This window comes from Elgaria multicarinata, chromosome 2, assembly GCF_023053635.1.
Source record: "Elgaria multicarinata webbii isolate HBS135686 ecotype San Diego chromosome 2, rElgMul1.1.pri, whole genome shotgun sequence".
NCBI lineage: Eukaryota > Metazoa > Chordata > Lepidosauria > Squamata > Anguidae > Elgaria > Elgaria multicarinata.
In genome coordinates this window covers 96,904,748-96,922,103 of record NC_086172.1, presented here as the reverse complement: position 1 = coordinate 96,922,103, position 17,356 = coordinate 96,904,748, and the positions used below count along the sequence as shown (strand labels likewise).

Sequence of the window (17,356 nt, the reverse complement as noted above, 5' to 3'; positions counted from 1 at the left end):
CACAATGTTGATTGCAGGCTATGCCAACTAAGCCTTTAGAACTTTGTGGAAATTACTTTAGCTCAGCTGATATCACAAGGGAACCACAGCATAGCATTTCCCTTGTACACCTCAGCTGGCAAGGTGTAAATCTTTGTGCACAGTACATGCCCACATACATGACCGGATAGAAAATTATGTACATGCTTACTGGTATTCCACCAGTCAGATTAGTAATGTATGTTTCTCAGACATTATAGGTTGAAGAGTTTGATAATATTCCAACAGTCTCATTTCTAGTAAATGGGTTACTTCCACTGCCATTACGTGGTTTTTCAAGAAATGGAACTGCAGAGAAGGAAGAGATGAACTCTTATATGAATACACAGATGTCATGTAATCAGACACATACTGAAAGAGAGCTCTGTGTACAAAGATAATTCATGTTAGTTTTACCATTCTTGAAAAGCCCTTTTTAGAAGAGGATTCTCTTCCCACCCCCATATTTCTGAGATTTGGGAGGGGAGGGAGATTTGGTTTGCATTACATTCTTTTGCCCATCCAATCACATTTTAATGGTGCTATATAGATATACTATAAAAAGACATAAAATCAACACTTGCCTGCCTGTCTCACTGGTAAATCCAGTTGCTCTGACATAGTGATTTGAAGAAGAGTTGAAACAAAGTTCACTGACTTGTGAGCCTGTAAAGCAAAGTACATAAAGTTGTCAGAAGTCAAAATAATATTTAGAAATCATTACAAATAAAGCTTTTTAACTTTAGGGTGGTGTGTTGCAACTAAACTAAGGGTGCAATCCTATGCATACTTAGACAGACAAAAGTCCTGCAACTCCCAGGCAGCCATGCTTTTTTCCTGTCTAAACATGCATAGGATTGAGCCCTTTTTCATTGAGCCCTAAATTAGAAGAAGCCCTATTCTAAGGAAAAGCTTCAAATTCCCAAGCATTCAGTGCTTCTTGGCAGCTCATGCACCTTTGGTTTCTCTTCATCTTCTTTTTCCTTTTTCCTCATTCCTTAGGCTCCTCCCTCCCCACCTCACAACTTTTTTCATTTGATAGCTGAGATGCCTAACACAGAAAATACAGTTTACTCTTGCAACATTAGTACTAAGAATATCTCACTCAGCCACATTGCCATCAGCAAGAATCTTGCTTTTGCTCTGCCTAGAGCTAGTGGGGAGAAAAATAAAAATAAAAAACCAAGGCCTTAGCTAGACCTAGCAGTCTAGCGAGATGGAGGGGTGAAGATCCTGCAATATTTTTATTGCGAGATCTCCCCATCAGTACACACACGGCCCAGACGACCGCCAATTTCTTTCTTTTTTTCTTAAAGGGACAGCAGCGCACAAACACTTGTGTGCAAAAGGTAAGTGATCCCCTGCTCCCCCCACCCCGCCCCCGATGGGCGCAGTGCTCCTGAGGAGCACTGCACCCTGTGTGTGGGTCCCGGCTCCTTGCAAGGAATCGCAAGGAGTCGGGACAAACTGTGGCACCCGGCCACATGTTCCGCGGTCTCAGGCCCGTGACCGTGGAAAAACCGGGCCTAAAGGGCAAGGTGACATCCCGGGACAAGGGGGGGGATCATCCTTCCCTGATCACGGGATCCCCTGTGCATCGTGTGAATGCACAGGAATGATCCTGGGGATCGCCCCGGGATAAAGCCCCGTCTAGCTATGGCTCAAGGCAGCCATGTTGGCCATAAGAAAAATTCCCAAATCCACCGAGTGTAATACCTTTATTAGGCCAACTCAAAGACGACAACAAATGGACAAGCCCCCCCCCACTTTCTCTTGGTCTAGGGTTGGATTCTCTCCAAGGGTACCTATTCAAGTTCATGAAACTCAGGTTAGTTATTCCTTCACTCCACTACTGTAATAACCAGAATGCAAAGTTTTCCTCACTCTTTCAATGCATGTTTCTAGGAATCCTAATCCACAATAGCCATTGTGTGAATGGGAGTAGAGAGAAGTAATATCGATAGATCAACATCAAGTAGAAGTATCTACCAATAAATGTAAGTATAGGAACATGATCAGCCTGTGAGGTATTTACCATTCCCTGTTCCCTCTCTGAAAGCTGAAGCTAAATCATAGATCATCTTCCCAACCAGGCTGCCCCTCTCCCATTTGGGGGGAAACAGTGACACGGTCTGACTGACTGAATTGTTCTCCTGCCTGAACTCACTAAGCCTCTCTCTTCATACATACAGACAACTATGCAGGATTCCAAAAGATGAAGAATTAATCCATCTTGAATTTAATGGCTCAGAATGTGTGCAAGAGAAAATTCCTGATGTTCATGACAAATAGCTAACCAGAAAAACATTCCATCAACATGTTATTTTCTTATACAAGAGTGAATTTGTTTTTAGTTTAGGACAAGCATGCTAATGATGGCACTAACTAGCCAAGCTAAAAAGAGCTCTTAGAAAAGCAACACACCTAAGATTATATCAAACATCACATAAGCAGACTTCCACTTGTTCAACAGAACATCACCTTACTCGCTTCCTCACTGAAGCCCTCCGCACACCCCAAAGGGCCCCAACCCTCTTGAGCAGATTTGGCAGTGGCAGGAGGGGAAATCTATTCCGCCAGCAGTTTCCATTCCACTGACGAATGGCTAATATCGATCCAATCCCTGTTCTTTACAAAAGAGAAAAAAACTAAGACTGCACCTATCAAGTTATACCAATATCAAATCAAATCAAATCATATATATATTAAATATTACTGGTATATCTGCTCTCTTGCAACTAAGGTTACATATACAGTAGATAGTGGAATGAACAATGGTATTTCCTGGTAGTGTGTCAAGTACATCTGTCAACTTTGTTGCAAGATTGTTGATATATCGGTAATATTTGGGGAACGATTGTAGTTTCGATTCCAAGACGAAGGGCTGGGGCTCTCTAGTCATTAATTTGTATCTTTTCAGCTATTCATTTGGAAAATACAAAAATTAGCTATTGAAGGGAGAAATTCTAGAACTGGAAGATGACTTTCTACTAACGGAAGGAATTTTGTCTATGGGAGGGAAATGAGTTTCAACTACTTTGTAACTTTACCCTATTTGGCTACTACTGACTTTATACCTGGTTCACCACCTAAAATTTACCTCCAGCTTTGCTAACGGAAGGATTACTAGTTGTCTGTGCTTACACTCTCTGTCTTGAAAGAAACCCATGTGTTCCAATTAGTGCTAAAGACAATTCCAAATAACCGTTGGGTTTTATTTTTATTTTCCAAAAAAAGAGAGAGTAGTTATTGTTCCTTCATACCTTGCTGCAACTTTTTTTTTAAAGCAGGTACTGTCTAACCCAGGGTAGGCAACTTGTGGTCCTCCAGATGTTTTGGCCTATAACTCCCATGATCCCTCAACATTGGCTATGTTGGTTGGGAAATATAGATCAAAACATCTGAAGGGCCCCAAGTTGCCCATCCCAGTCTAACCCACAAAATCTTTTATATTCTATCTTAAGATGTTGGGCAAACTAGCAACTTCAATATTTCATCAGATCCAGCAGCATCTTGTCTTCCCACAGCAGGTGCATTCTGTTTGTCTGTGACTTTTAGTTGGACCTAATAAAAGATATTAGGCTGCTGCCTGAACTTTTTATCTAATGGACCAACATGGCTATCTGTATTTCACCCCCCTTCTTAGTACAGGCATGGATAGCTGAGCAGAATCTACTGTAAGTCAAAAATGTTTTTTTCTAAAGAGCAATGATGGTTCCATCACTGTTTTTAAAATCATCACTCACCCCCATTATGTGAATGGAGAAAGCAGGATAACTCATTGTAAAATATTTTTCCTTTACCTCCAGATAAAGCTGAGTCATTTTATGAGCCTATTACAAATGCAAGTTGTTGCAACATAATATACTACTCACTTGTGACTCACTTCTATTTCACTATCAATAAAGAAGTGGCCTAGAGATAAACAGGCATGACATAAAAAGAGATCTATTCAACAGAACTGCGTGATAGAACAAACTAATCTTGATTCAGATATGCTGCCTAAAAAGATGGGATGCCATCATTCCACTGATGCAAGCTTGGCAAATAAAAAAGATTATTAGTCTTAAGGGAACCGTTTCTTTTTTGTTGGGGATGTATTAATCTGTCAGGTTTTCTTCGTTTTTGCTATAAACTCACCCAATAGTATGCAAACCTGGCAAGATACAAGGGTGGGGTGGAGGGAGAAGCAATTACTTCTCAACACTGGCCTTGATCGAAATATTGTTCTCTTCCAAGGTGCTGCTTTACTCAACTTGCAAGAATGATAATTGGAAGCACTGCTCTTATAAAACAAACAGTAGAGCTGAAAAATGTAACATTTTTAAAGCAAAAGACGCAAAAAGGCACATAATAGATGCTGCCATATTTATGAGATCAGTTCAAGTAGAAAGGTTACATATCTTAATGTATCAGCTGCTATTTGTGTCAACATACAGAAAGCTCAAGTTATAAAATGCTTCATCAGATACAATGACGTTCTCAGCTATATTAAGGGCAAGGGTTTCATTAATGCAAATATATAAGCACTTCAGCAAGATTGCTGTTGTTTTAAAAAGGTGCTGTTAATTATACCACATTCTTGCACATAAATACTTCAAGAACCAGTCTAAGAGTGGAAAGCTGGGAACAAGGAAAGAAATTCCTCTAATTCCCCTAAAAAAAATCAACTCTAATCTTTTACTTTTCAAGAGTATCATGAATGTTACTGTATCTATGAACCCAGTGGCAGAAGTTCTCACCTTTTCAGAATATAGTCCCAACTTTAAATCCAACACTCAACATGGGGGACACTACATTTTTCACTGACCCCGTTCAAAAAACATACTAAACCATGGCAATTAAGCATTTTGAGCTAAACATTATGGTTTAGTGTGCCGTGTGAACCATTCCTAACCATGGTGGCTAGATAACCATGGTTTAAACATGCTTATTAACCATTTGCTGCAAAAGGATTAGTGGCCTAACCATGGCTTAGCATGTTGTCTTAACAGGGCCACTGTTTTCTTTCTCTTTCACTAGCTTCCTTCCACATGAACACTTTCACAGGTGCTGTGGTGCAAGTGCCCAGCAATATTTTAAATCCATCACCATGGCTTTCTACATGCTTTCCCACCCTTTACACACCCTTTATTCTCACAACCTGCAAGAAAAAAGGGGGGAACTTAAGAAAATTGTGGGTTACCACTGGTGTGACACAAATTATGGGTTGCATCCAATGTTAGTCCTGCTTAGAGTAGACCTATTGAAATGAATGTTCCCTTAGAAAATCCTTCGGAATAAAAGTTTATGTATGCCAGCTTTGGGAAATACTTCTTCATTTGCTGTACATTAGTACTGTAAAGAACCAGAATAGACAACAATGATTTCTGAGGGCAAGAATAAAGCCCATATATGCAAGTCATAAGTTAATAACGGAGGGAAGTTACTGTCTAAGGTTTGGCATCGGAAAAGGGTAGGTAATTATATCGCAATATTGTTATTCACATGTTTATAGATGAACATGCAATTAACTATAAAATGTTTTAACAGCACTTTTATATATAAAGCCTATTTTTCTTATTTAAGAGTAAGCTACCCTGCTTTTTCCTCAACATGCTGTGTCACGGGTATGACTTTTCAGTTGTCTAAGAGCCAAGGAATCCAGGAACATTTTCCAAGAGCCATGTTTGCAATGCAACCTTATTAAAAGAGTTGTTTTCACCACTGCATCACAAATGTTACACCACTCTGTCAGCAACTGAAAGCATTTTATAGCAACATTTCTTATCAAAGTTCATTCACATAAAAAGTTGTCATATCATTTGGTTAATCATAACTGCAGAGATGTATTTCAAAGAGAAAACTGTATATGGTGCCATATCTCCCTGACGAGGCTCGCTTGGCACCAACGCTGCTATGTTTCCGGCTCCAGGTTAAGACTTTCCTCTTTGCCCAGGCATATGGCGGCACATCTTAATCACCCACATGTTTAGTTTTTTTTTAAAGGTTTTTAATGCTTTATGTGTGTGTGTTCTGTGTTTTAGAATTTTAAATTTTGTATACTCGTTTTTATCTTAATTTTAGAATTTCAGTAAACCGCCCAGAGAGCCCTGGCTATGGGAGCGGTATATAAGTGCAATAAATAAATAAATAAATAAATAAATAATATCTCAGGATAATTACTGCCAGAAAGGGACAGAAAATAACAACTCATGATTCATGAATGGCAAAATGCTATTAGAGTTCGCTTTTAAAGCTAATGTATTTGCAATCCTATGGATATTTATTTATTTATTGCATTTATATACCATTCCATAGCCGAAGCTCTCTGGGGGGTTTCCAAAGTTAAAAACAGTTAATGTTAAAAACAAATATACAAAAATATTTATTTATATCTTCTCAAAAGCAAGTCTCATTGACTGGGTTTGGATGACATGATAACCAATGGTGGGATAAATAGTCAACGGTGTCGTCTGTTGGGACTTTTTCATACCATGGTAAGTTATTTGGCTGAAATTACCAACACTGTGCAGAGTTGATTATTTGAACAACTGTTGCTTATTGTGTTTTCTATCGGGCACCACTGACTATTTAGTCGCTCACAGTTGGTTCTTTTCGGCAACTACAGAATCCCCTGGCAAGGGTGACCAAAGTGGCAGCTGCCACTTTAGTTTAGCTGGCAGAACTTGCAATGGCTAATGGGATACCAGTGGGAAGTGTCAATCAAACACACAGCTGATTAATAGTCAACTCAACACTGCCTTTAATCTACACCACGGTTGATTATAATCATGTTGTGTGGGAAGTACCCCCTCAATAATCAACCATAGAGTTGAACATTAACCCACCATTATTGTGTTGTCCAAACACATATGTGTTCAATGAGCCTTACTCTTAGGAAAGCTTGTACAGGATTGCATCCTTAAGGAAATGCTAGGACTTGTAGCACTTTTTTCCATCTAAAGATGCATAGGATTGTGCTCTTAATGTTTTAAGCAAAGCTTAAGTCACATATATTTACCTAGATTTCCGAAGTGGGACAGAAGACAGGCTTGCTCACTCTCTTGACAAGCCAATTTTAGGCCAAATCACAAAAAAACTGAAGCTCAATAGGATTTATTTATTTATTACATTTTTATACTGCCCAATAGCCAAAGCTCTCTGGGTGGTTCACGAAAATTAAAACCATGAAAAGCATAATAAAACAGTCTAAAAACACAAATACAAATATAAAAAGCACAACCAGGATAAAACCACACAGCAGAGATTGATATAGATTAAAATATGGAATTAAAACAGCAAAGTTTAAATTTAAGTTAAATTAGGTGTTAAAATACTGAGAAAATAAGGTCTTCAGCTGGTGACGAAAGGAATACAGTGTAGGCGCCACGCTAAATCAGACCAAAGGTCCATCTAGTCAGCGTTCTGTTCACACAGTGGCCAACCAGTTCATTCTACATAAATATTTTCCATTTTGTTTTATGGCTCCTTGTTCGATTATCATTCCCTCCTTATCCTGTATATTCTTTGTTCAATCTTGCCTGCTTCTTCTTACACCAGTCATGTCTACTGTCTGTCTTTCCTAAATTTCTAATAAGGGCCAAATATTAAGGATATGCATACACGTGCAAGCAGCTCCCTCACTCCTGCTTCACTCCCTTTACACAAGCAGGGAGACTAACCAAGAATCCACAATTAACCACAGCTTCCTGTTATGTCCTAATCTGGGATGATGGTTAACTGCTCCCAAATAAACTAGGAAGAAAAGCCAATTTTTAACCATGGCTTAAAGCTGGACAATTTCTGGCTTGTTTGGGAGCAATTGAGGGAAATGGGTATTAAAATGGGTTGCTTGCACTGAACGCTTTATGAATGCTTGCGTTGAGTGCAAGCAAACATAAAGCGATGCACATTTTGGGGGGTAAATTCTAACCATGTTGATGGGATCTGAGCTGGCAGCGAGTGATCAAGAAAGAGATCCTGAGGTTGTGGTGGGCAGCTTGATGAAAATGTTAAACAGAGGGTCCATGTTGTTGTTATTATTATTATTATTTATTTATTTATATAGCACCATCAATGTACATGGTGCTGTACAGAGTAAAACAGTAAATAGCAAGACATAAAACTTTCAATATCAAAATGCCCTTATTTAGGTGCATCAGTATGCTGATGACACTCAGCTATATTTCTCCTTTTCATCTTCATCAGGTGAGACTGTGGATGTACAAGTTTGCAGCCAAGCTGCAACAATGGACTGGGTGAGGAATAATAAACCAATTAAATACTGACAAGACCAAAATACTTCTTCACACAGCACATAGTTAAATTATGGAACTTGCTACCACACAATATAGTGATGACCACCAATTTTGATGGCATTAAAAGGGAATTAGATAAATTCATGAAAAATAAAGCTATCAATGGCAACTAGTCCTAATGGCTATATTTTACCTCCTGTATCGGAGGCAGCATGTCTCTGTAAAGAAGTTGCTGAGAAACATGAACTGGAATATGCTATTGCATTCAGGTCCTGCTTATGGCATCTGGTAAACCACTCTGTGAAAAGAACGCTGGCTTAGATAGGTCCTTAGTCTGATCCAGCATGGTTCTTATCTCTTAATTTATCATAGTGCCCAATTCAAATAAACAGGAATAAATGATTTATTGTGACTTCCTAGTTAATTTTCCTGCTTGTGCAAAGGGAGAAGTGATATGGAAGTGAGTAGGCTACATGCACCCAAAAGTTGCTCCTGCATATTCTATAAGCAAGGATTTTTTGTTTAGCACTATGTGCGGACATGGCCTAAGTTTCTAGATAGAAGAATGAGTACTAGCTTTAAAACTCAACAAAAATGTAACTTACTTACTTTGTTACATTTATTTTCAACATAAGACTGTTTCCCATGGTACGCAATGTCTCAAAATGATGCTTCAGAACAAAGGCAAACTTGTAGACTAAGACCACGTAGCCAATAAACGTGAACTAATGTGCTTTGTGCTGCTTATATTGTGGGACTTAATGGAATATGCAAAAATAAAGCAATTACCAACAAAAGCACAATCTACACTATCAACCTTTCTACCAAAAAATGGCACTCAAGGTGGCTTATAAAACCAATTAAAACTGATTAAAACAATAAATCAAAATGCACTAAACACTTATTACAGAAAAAATAATTATTAAAACAACACCCAACCCACCAGACCCACTTACAACTTAAAGGCCTTCTTAAATAAAGCAGTCTTTGCCTGTAAGCAAAAGAACATCAAAGCATACTTCCAAGCACAGATGTATAGCATCGCACTGTTAGTCATACACAGACAAGGCGGCTATTCATATTATACCACTGTTGACTTCCCAAACAACCTTAAACTTTGAAATTTATCAAATGCACATATCTATTGTATTTCTGTAATACAACTTCAAGAACCTTGATGTAAAAGGGTGCTGTTGTCATTGAGGAGGAGGGGTAGAGCGAAGCTGGCATACATTTTGGTGGGATGGAGGGCCAAAAACCTCTGGCAAGCAATCACTGTTATTTTCTCCAGCAAAAGGACGATAAGTATCTTTGAGCATTGCCATTGCTTCTTCTTCGCAAAAGATGCCTGGTCACTGGTCCTCTCTTTCTCTTGTTAGATCACACTTGCAATGTTGCCCAAGCCCCAAAAGAAAAGTAGATGCAGAGTGCCATATTTTCAATGAGAAGTAGACAACTGACCTTTTTTTGGGGGGGGGGGGGGTAGTTTTGGTAAAACTAAAGGAGGTCATTAAGGTAGTTCTGCATGTCAGTTATGTGGACAGTGAGAAAGACTGCAGCCTCATTCAGAAAGAGTTTGTAAGGGATTGCATACCTACAGCTGCAGTTATATTGATACTAAACAAACTTTCATTATTTGAAATCTCAACTTATCTCACAGGACAGTGTGAGAGAGAATTAATAATTTAGCTGAAGATATACAATGGACCCTGAAAGCTACAGTGGCTGAAAAGGTGTTTTATTCTATGGCTATCAATGAGGCAACAGACAGCTCCAGTTTAGACCCACATCTGCTGCTTTATATCTCAATCAATATAAAGCAGCAGATGTGCCCAGTTTTAAGAACAAAAGGGTTGTACAGGTAAGGGCAACTAACTTTCTACTGTCTCACTGTGTCTCCATGCAGCCCCTCTCCCAAGCACTTTTCTCCCAACTAGGCTCATTTTTGACATCAGTTCAGCTGAAGGAAAAAAGAATTTGGACAATGGACTGCAGGAAGATAAACTGTGGGATATAGTTCAGCTCCCCTCAGCCAGATGATCCTTTTGCTATTAAATTTGGGCCCTCACCTCTACCCTATTTCTTCAATTCTAAGACACACTTTTTCCCCCATATAAACATCTCTAAAAATGGGGTGCATCTTAGAATCGCGGGTGTGTCTTAGGGTTTTTTTTTTCCTGTTGGTGGTACTGAAATTAGTGTGCGTCTTACAATTGATGATGTCTTACAATCGAAGAAATACAGTACTTTACACATGGCTGAGAAGCATCAGATTTAAACAAATGAGTTTGTGAACATCAATTGTAGTTTGAACCTAAATGTGGAACATTTCTTAAATGTTCATTAAAAATCATCCTATATAATTCCACCCTTGTTTCACATGGATAGTACAAGTGCAAACTAAAAGCTTAGAAAATATTAACACTTTTGACTTTGACACTATTGTCTCAGGGTTCATAGGGGGCAACTCGATGTAATAAAGGTCCATAACCTTACCTAACAACAGCTGAAGAAACTGATCTCATGAATGTGTGGGCTTTATTGTACTATGTTCAGTATCAGATACTGTAGTTACTTCACCCCATTATCCCACTAGCCAGGTGGTGTTCTTTACAGTCCAAATTCCTCTGGCCCCTTAATCTCCAAGTTACTTTCTGGATTATGTTCTCTGCCCTGGCTTGGAGTCTGAGGTACTGAAGTTCTTCTTATGAGTCTTTCTGGCTGCCAGCATAGACCTGGCTAATCTCTGTCTCCAATCTCCTCCATAGTTGGTGCCCCCATTCAGTTTCCTCACCTGCTCATATTCCTCATCCACTTCCACTGCAAACTATTACCTTTCCTGGGCCATACCCATCCCTTTTAACTCTTCAGTCCACTACCCTTGCATCTCTATTAGCCCTTCAATTGACTATAACCATTGAGACTCTATTCCCTTGCTAGCCCAGGACGGCCTTCCTGCTCAGGGCACTCTTCCTGTGACATCTACCTCTCCACATGCTCCTTCCCAGATCTCTCAGAGACACTAAGAATTAATCCTTTTACTGGCAAGTATAATCAGAACCAACTCTAAAAAAGAAACAAGGGCAATATCTAATCAAATGTCATCTTATAGAAGGATATAGTAGTGTAGGGCTTATTACTAGAGATCTACCAGACTGATTTTGCTTGTTTTTGTTTTAAACTGAACCATGCGCACTGTAGTTCGAAGCTTGAGCTTTGGGCAGTTTGGAAAGGGAGAAGGGAGAGAGAAAGGGGAGGTTAATGTATATGCCCCCACAAAGTGCATGTAATGCAACATGTGACACAGTGTGTGTATGCACGTGCAATAATGCTTACTCTTGCGAGCTCTAAAGAGTACTGGACCAATGAAAGGCAGAGAATGTTGGAAAAGGGGCTGAAGGTAAGTCAGTTGGTGATAATTAGGGAAGGCGGAAAAGAAACTGAGGAGAAAGAGGTGAAAGGACACCAGACAGAGAAGAGAAAGAAAATCAAGACAGAAAACAGATAAGACAAGACACCAGAAAGGAAGAGGTGAATAATCTTTTTTAAAAGATTTGTTTTTCAACCTTTTCCAGATAGGAAAGGGGCTAAAGAAAAGTCAGTTGGTGATAGCTAGAGTAGGAAGAAGAGAAGGGAAACGGGCAAGCATATTTTTATCCAATCTTTTGCGGACTACTAGCCCAGTGGCAACATGGAATTTGCACTAGTATCTAAAGGACGGACTTCTTTACCATGGAACTCCAGATCTTTTGGATTTGATATGGTTCATCTATGTGATCAGGGCTAGTGGAAGTTGCCATCCTAGGATTCCAGAATCCAACTCTTCTCTTCCTGGACAAAGTCTTCCAGATTTTCAGTTTTCCTGCTATGTCATCCAGAGGTCACTATGCATTGATAGGGTGTTCTGCACAGTAGATAACATTCCTGTTTCCGTTTATCCAATCATTTAGCCCAAACACTGAGGTCAAAAGAGAACCAAGTTGAAAGCCTCTGATTTTATCAGATCCTATTCACTTTAGGGTCCAATTCAGACCTTGAACATTTAAACCGATTGGAGTCAAGGGGATCTCTATGCAGCATATCAACTATTTAGCCTCATTTTGGCACCAAGTTAAAACTTGGCTTTTTAACAAAGCCTTTTATGGCTAAATTCACCAAGGTTGCACATGGTTTTAACTGTATCTACTGCTTTTACATACTGGTTTTTAGCTTAATGGTTTAGTTTGTTTTTAGCTATGTATATTTATTCTTTTATACTGTTTGTATGATTTTATCTGTATGCTGCCCTGAGATCCCAGTGATATGGGGCAGGATACAAATGTTTTAATAAATAAAATAAAAATAGTCCATAGTATTCTTAATGTATGCAGAACAGCAGTTACCTGGTGCCATCACCTGAAGTATACTGCATTTTGCTTTACCATCTCCAAGAATAACCTGCAGACATAAACAGCACCACATATTTGATGGTATAACTGTATGCAGTAATGCCATCAAATACTGCAAGGATTGTTGTATTATAATAAAATTCTGCCATAATATAGTAACAAGGGTCTTGTATAACATCAGTGCATATTTTTCCAATAAAAAATAGACTAAAAGAATGAGAAAAACGCTTCCCACAAACACATGTCTTATCATGTGTGTGCATCTGAACTTTGAGAGAAAACAAAAATCCTAATTACAAAAAAGTTTTAAAAGTGTTTTACAGTATATATTAAAACCAGAGAAAAAGGCATCAGTCTTTAATACACATTGCTTATCTGTAACCTTCTCAATGGCATTATGGGATAAAAGTCCTGAAAATACTTTTAGTGTAGAACCAGGACCATATCTGAATGACAATGTTATGTAATACTTTCCCATCAGTCAAGAGATCTGACAATTGTTCATGAAGTAAGAATTTGCTGTTTAGACATATGCCAGGGCAACCATGTGTTGTGCTTTCTAAATGAACAGGATACAAACATTAATAAAGCATACAACATATCATGTTTCACTGCACAAAAATAAAGTATAGGACATGAAGTAAATTGTACAATTTCTGATGTAGCAATATTACTATACTATGCCACTGAATATTTCCTGTGGAAAAACTTCAAGCATATAGGCATTTGGCACTTAGATTGAATAGGGTTATAATTTAAATGTACATTTGTCATATGTGTTAGCAGCTATATATAGCGCTTTTTGATGGCTGTCACTTTTATGTAAAAACCAAAAAGTTAAAAGAAATAGCAAAGTATTGTATAGCTGTGTATTTTCCAGAATTTTATCAATTGTCTGTTTATTAAATCAGAAACCAGTTATTGAACTAGAGCACATTAGCTTCATGCAACAAAGAAAGAATACTATACCATCCATTACAAGGCATACTTTTTTTTAACCCACATGGGAAAACATAAGGATTTCACAAACTGCAAGAATCTTAAAACTTCCAAGATACAAACAAACCCAGTAAGGCTCAGTTCAGACATGTTAGCCAATGCAGTGTGAAAACTCCACTCAATGGCTGAATTTTTAGGAAGTACTCCCCACACAACATGTTCTAATTCCATAGTTGTGTGACCGTGGGCTACCGTGGAGTTGAGTAAAATCCATCGTGATGTTTGAGTGATAATTCCTCCATCCTTGTTTGATTGACAGTTCCTCCACCCTCTCTCCTCCCCCAGTCCTCTTGAAGGTATCCCATCAGCCATTGCTGCAAAAAAACCAATCCTGGCAGCTCTCCTAGAGCGGCATTCACTCCTTTCACCAGCGAACTCTGTAGCTAGTGGGAAAAGTCAATGCAATGGAAAACTCCACAGAGCCCACCACACAACACCAACACAACGGCTATGCAAGAACTCTCCCCTGCACAGTGTGGATATTCTGCATGGAATGTTTTTTTAAAAAACAACCCTCCACTGTTGCATGGAGTTTTCCTGACAGACAACACATTTCTCAACAGTGGTATAAAAACTCCACCATGAAATTCTAAAGCCAAACACATGTTGTCTGAACTGAACCTAAAACAATTTTCCCAATCCACCTCCTTTTGGAGCCATGGAATTATTTCATTTTCAACACTGCAAACTGTAAAACCACATCTACTGACAAATCCAAGATCCAGCCCAGATTTGTCAATTAGCAGGCCCCCTTTATATCTCCACAGTGATGTCACTTCCTAGATTTTCTGAGTTCTAAAACCACTGTTAGTTCTAATGACTCACTTGTGTGATGTCACCATTTTCTTTCAGTTTTCAGAAGTAGTAAGTACACAATAAACTATTTTATACACCAAGCACCATCAACTCTTTTAAACAATGTGTGCAGGTCAGATTAGGTATGGCAAATGGAATTGACTCTTAATAATCAAATGGACTATCTTGAATCTCATTGATATATGTGCCTACTAAATTCCTTTGGTTTGGTTTTGTAATTCATGTCAATTGTACTATGAATTTCTACAAGAAAACTAGTAAAATGTTTATTTTAAAGGTATTGCAAATTAAGTTATCTGAAAAGCATAGTGGGCTTTTCCACACTGTCAGCTATATAAGACAAACTGCCAGTGGAACAGTACTCCTCAACCCAAATTCTCAAGTCAGTGTGTTACTACTGCTGTCACACTAGCCCAAGTGAACGATGATGGCATCATTCAGCCATTCATAAAAAGATCTAAGGAGAGATAGCCCATTTAGTCTAATTTATATATATATATATATATATATATATATATATATATATATATCTCAAGTCTAATATGATTTTAGGTTGGTATAAGGTTGCTGCACATGATTCCCAGGGGCTTGCACTTAACGATAAATGAACAGGTCTTAACAAGCCTCCATCATACTTCTTTCAAACTAATTCACAAAGCTACTTTCTCCTTCTGGCCTCATCTTTAAAATGTAGCTCTTCCAAATGGTTTTCATCCCATCTGCAGCAACCTGTAGAAAATATAGGCATTGTAGACAGCAAACACAAGGAAAGCATGGCACGCAAGTCTACATTTTAAGAAAGCTACAGACCCGTTCAGAAGACACCTTAAGGCTTTTTACCTTAATCACCCTGGTTAAAGCTGTGATTTAAGGTGTTTTCTGAACAGGGCCACACACACTATAGCTGAACACAGCCTCATCCTTCATTCTTATGCTGCTTTCCATGGCATCACAGCATTCAAGTTCCATTTGCATGTTGCTTGCAACAGGAATTTCAAAGCAGGCACCATCTTTCTAAACATTCCAACAATGATCACCATCATGTAGTTTTGCTAAAAATGAGCATCTAATTGAACTGTATACTTCTACCTTGGCTCAATAAGTCATGAGGAAGTCATCAGTAGTTGTGAATACTCAAACATATAGCATCATACTGACATTCTGCTCCTACTTTTCACTTTGAAGTATTGGATGCCAGTTTACAATGCGGAAATACTAGCTCCTCAGGAGCTATATGAGAAGCCTTTTGTTAGAAGAGTTCCTCTGACCAGCTTAACATATTTAAAATTTAAAGGGAAAACTTTAATATAAAGCATATGAGCCCATAAACTTGGTCCCAAATGTGCTGATTTACCATATTCACTACCTGCTCAGGCATACAGAATTGAAGTTTGCACTGTTTTATTTATGGAACTGGTTAATTCAGAAGGGGGGGAGGTGACAGGTTATCACTCGATTATTTCAAATCTTCAGCGCTCTGTCACCACCAACCTCCCTTTTCACGCTGCCTAACCTGAAAACCCAAAGTTGTGTCCATATAAGGAATAATGACATCCTAAGCTGCTGCTTTAGAATGCTTCAGCCATCACTTTTCGAAAGGGGCAGTTTGAAACTCCCTCGGTGCCATGAGCAAGCGCTTCTGAGGCTCCGCCATCGCCACCCCAACCCCACTTGTTTAAAAAACCAAAAATAAAAATAAAAATCGGAAGTGCCGGTGGGACGGCAACGACTTCAGCCTCAGCCGTGCTTCCTCAGCTGTGTTTGCGGCTGCCATGTGCCTGAGGACAATGCTGGAGGAAGCGGGAAGGCGGCCTGACAGTGGGACCGACCACTGGCGAGGCCTTCCCTTCCGCCCCTGCCCACACTTCGCCAACAAGGCCTCAACACCAACACCACCCCTCTCTGCCGCCGCCTACTTCCCTCTTCCTGCCCACGTTTCGCTCTCCAGGAGTCAGCTCCGTGTGCGGCTCGGGCCCGGGCCCTTCTCCTAGCCTTCAAGTGTATGTAAACGGAGACGGCGACAGGCACGCCAATCTGTCCCGGAGAGCACGGCCTGCCCCCAGTGACACCCCCCCTCAAGCCTCCGTCCGCTCCGAAGCGTCTTCCAAGGCTGGAGGTGACCTCCCCCGTACCCTTCACGGTGTTCCCCTCACTGGACTCCATTCTCCACTCTCACGTATCGCCTCCCCGCAGCCCCGCTCCCATCGCCACCTCAACCCCACATGGCTGGTCCCGGCTCCCACGCCCAATCCTGCTCGCGTCAACGCCGCGTCCCCCTCGCAGGCCCAAGGCGGGCGGGGAGGCGGGGAGGCGGGGAGGCGGGCGGGCGCGTCCCGCAACCCCCACCCGGCCTTGCCGCGCGGGGACTGTCCCTGGCGGCGTGGCTGTGCTGCCGGGCCGGGCCGCGTTGCCGCCTTCGCCCTCACCTCGTTGAGCTGCCTCTCGGCTGCCTCCCGCAGCGTCGAGTCCATGGTGCCCCGCAGGGCCTCGATGATGGTGTTGGGATCCATGGCCGAGAGGTCGAGGCTGGGCTAGGCAAAGAGGACGAGAGCAGGGGCAGCAGCGCCGCTCGATGCGCACATGGACCCGCCGCTCCACAGCGGCAGCCGGCGGCGCGAAAGGAGAAGAGAAGCGCCAAGGCCCCGGATAGAGCTACTCGCTGCCGCTGGGAGGCCGACGCCTTCCGCTCTGCTCTTGCCGCCGCTGACGGGCATCACGGGAATTGTAGTCCATTTCGAGAGCCTCCGCCTCTTCTCCCTCTCAGGCCCATTCGCTAATCAATCAAGGAAAGGCCATAGCGCAGTGTGGACGCTATGTAGAAAAGGCAACCATCAGGACAAATCGTACTGTCACTGGCTGCGTTCATGTAAACATAAACGACTTTTCCTTTGCTTT

At 40.5% G+C, this 17,356-nt stretch overlaps 1 protein-coding gene across 3 annotated transcripts in view; it reads right to left on the bottom strand.

Annotated features, from left to right (window-relative positions):
- IPO7 (importin 7) overlaps positions 1 to 17,121 on the bottom strand; it is a 49,396-nt gene extending 32,275 nt beyond the window's left edge. For all 3 annotated transcript variants that reach the window (XM_063117264.1, XM_063117266.1, XM_063117265.1), the window contains exons 1-2: positions 16,888 to 17,121; positions 603 to 684 (exon numbers count right to left, since the gene is read on the bottom strand). In XM_063117264.1, coding sequence (XP_062973334.1) covers positions 603 to 684; positions 16,888 to 16,971 — 166 coding nt within the window. In that variant the 5' untranslated portion in view covers positions 16,972 to 17,121. The remainder of the gene's footprint in view (positions 1 to 602; positions 685 to 16,887) is intronic.
- Between the last annotated feature and the right edge of the window lie 235 nt (positions 17,122 to 17,356).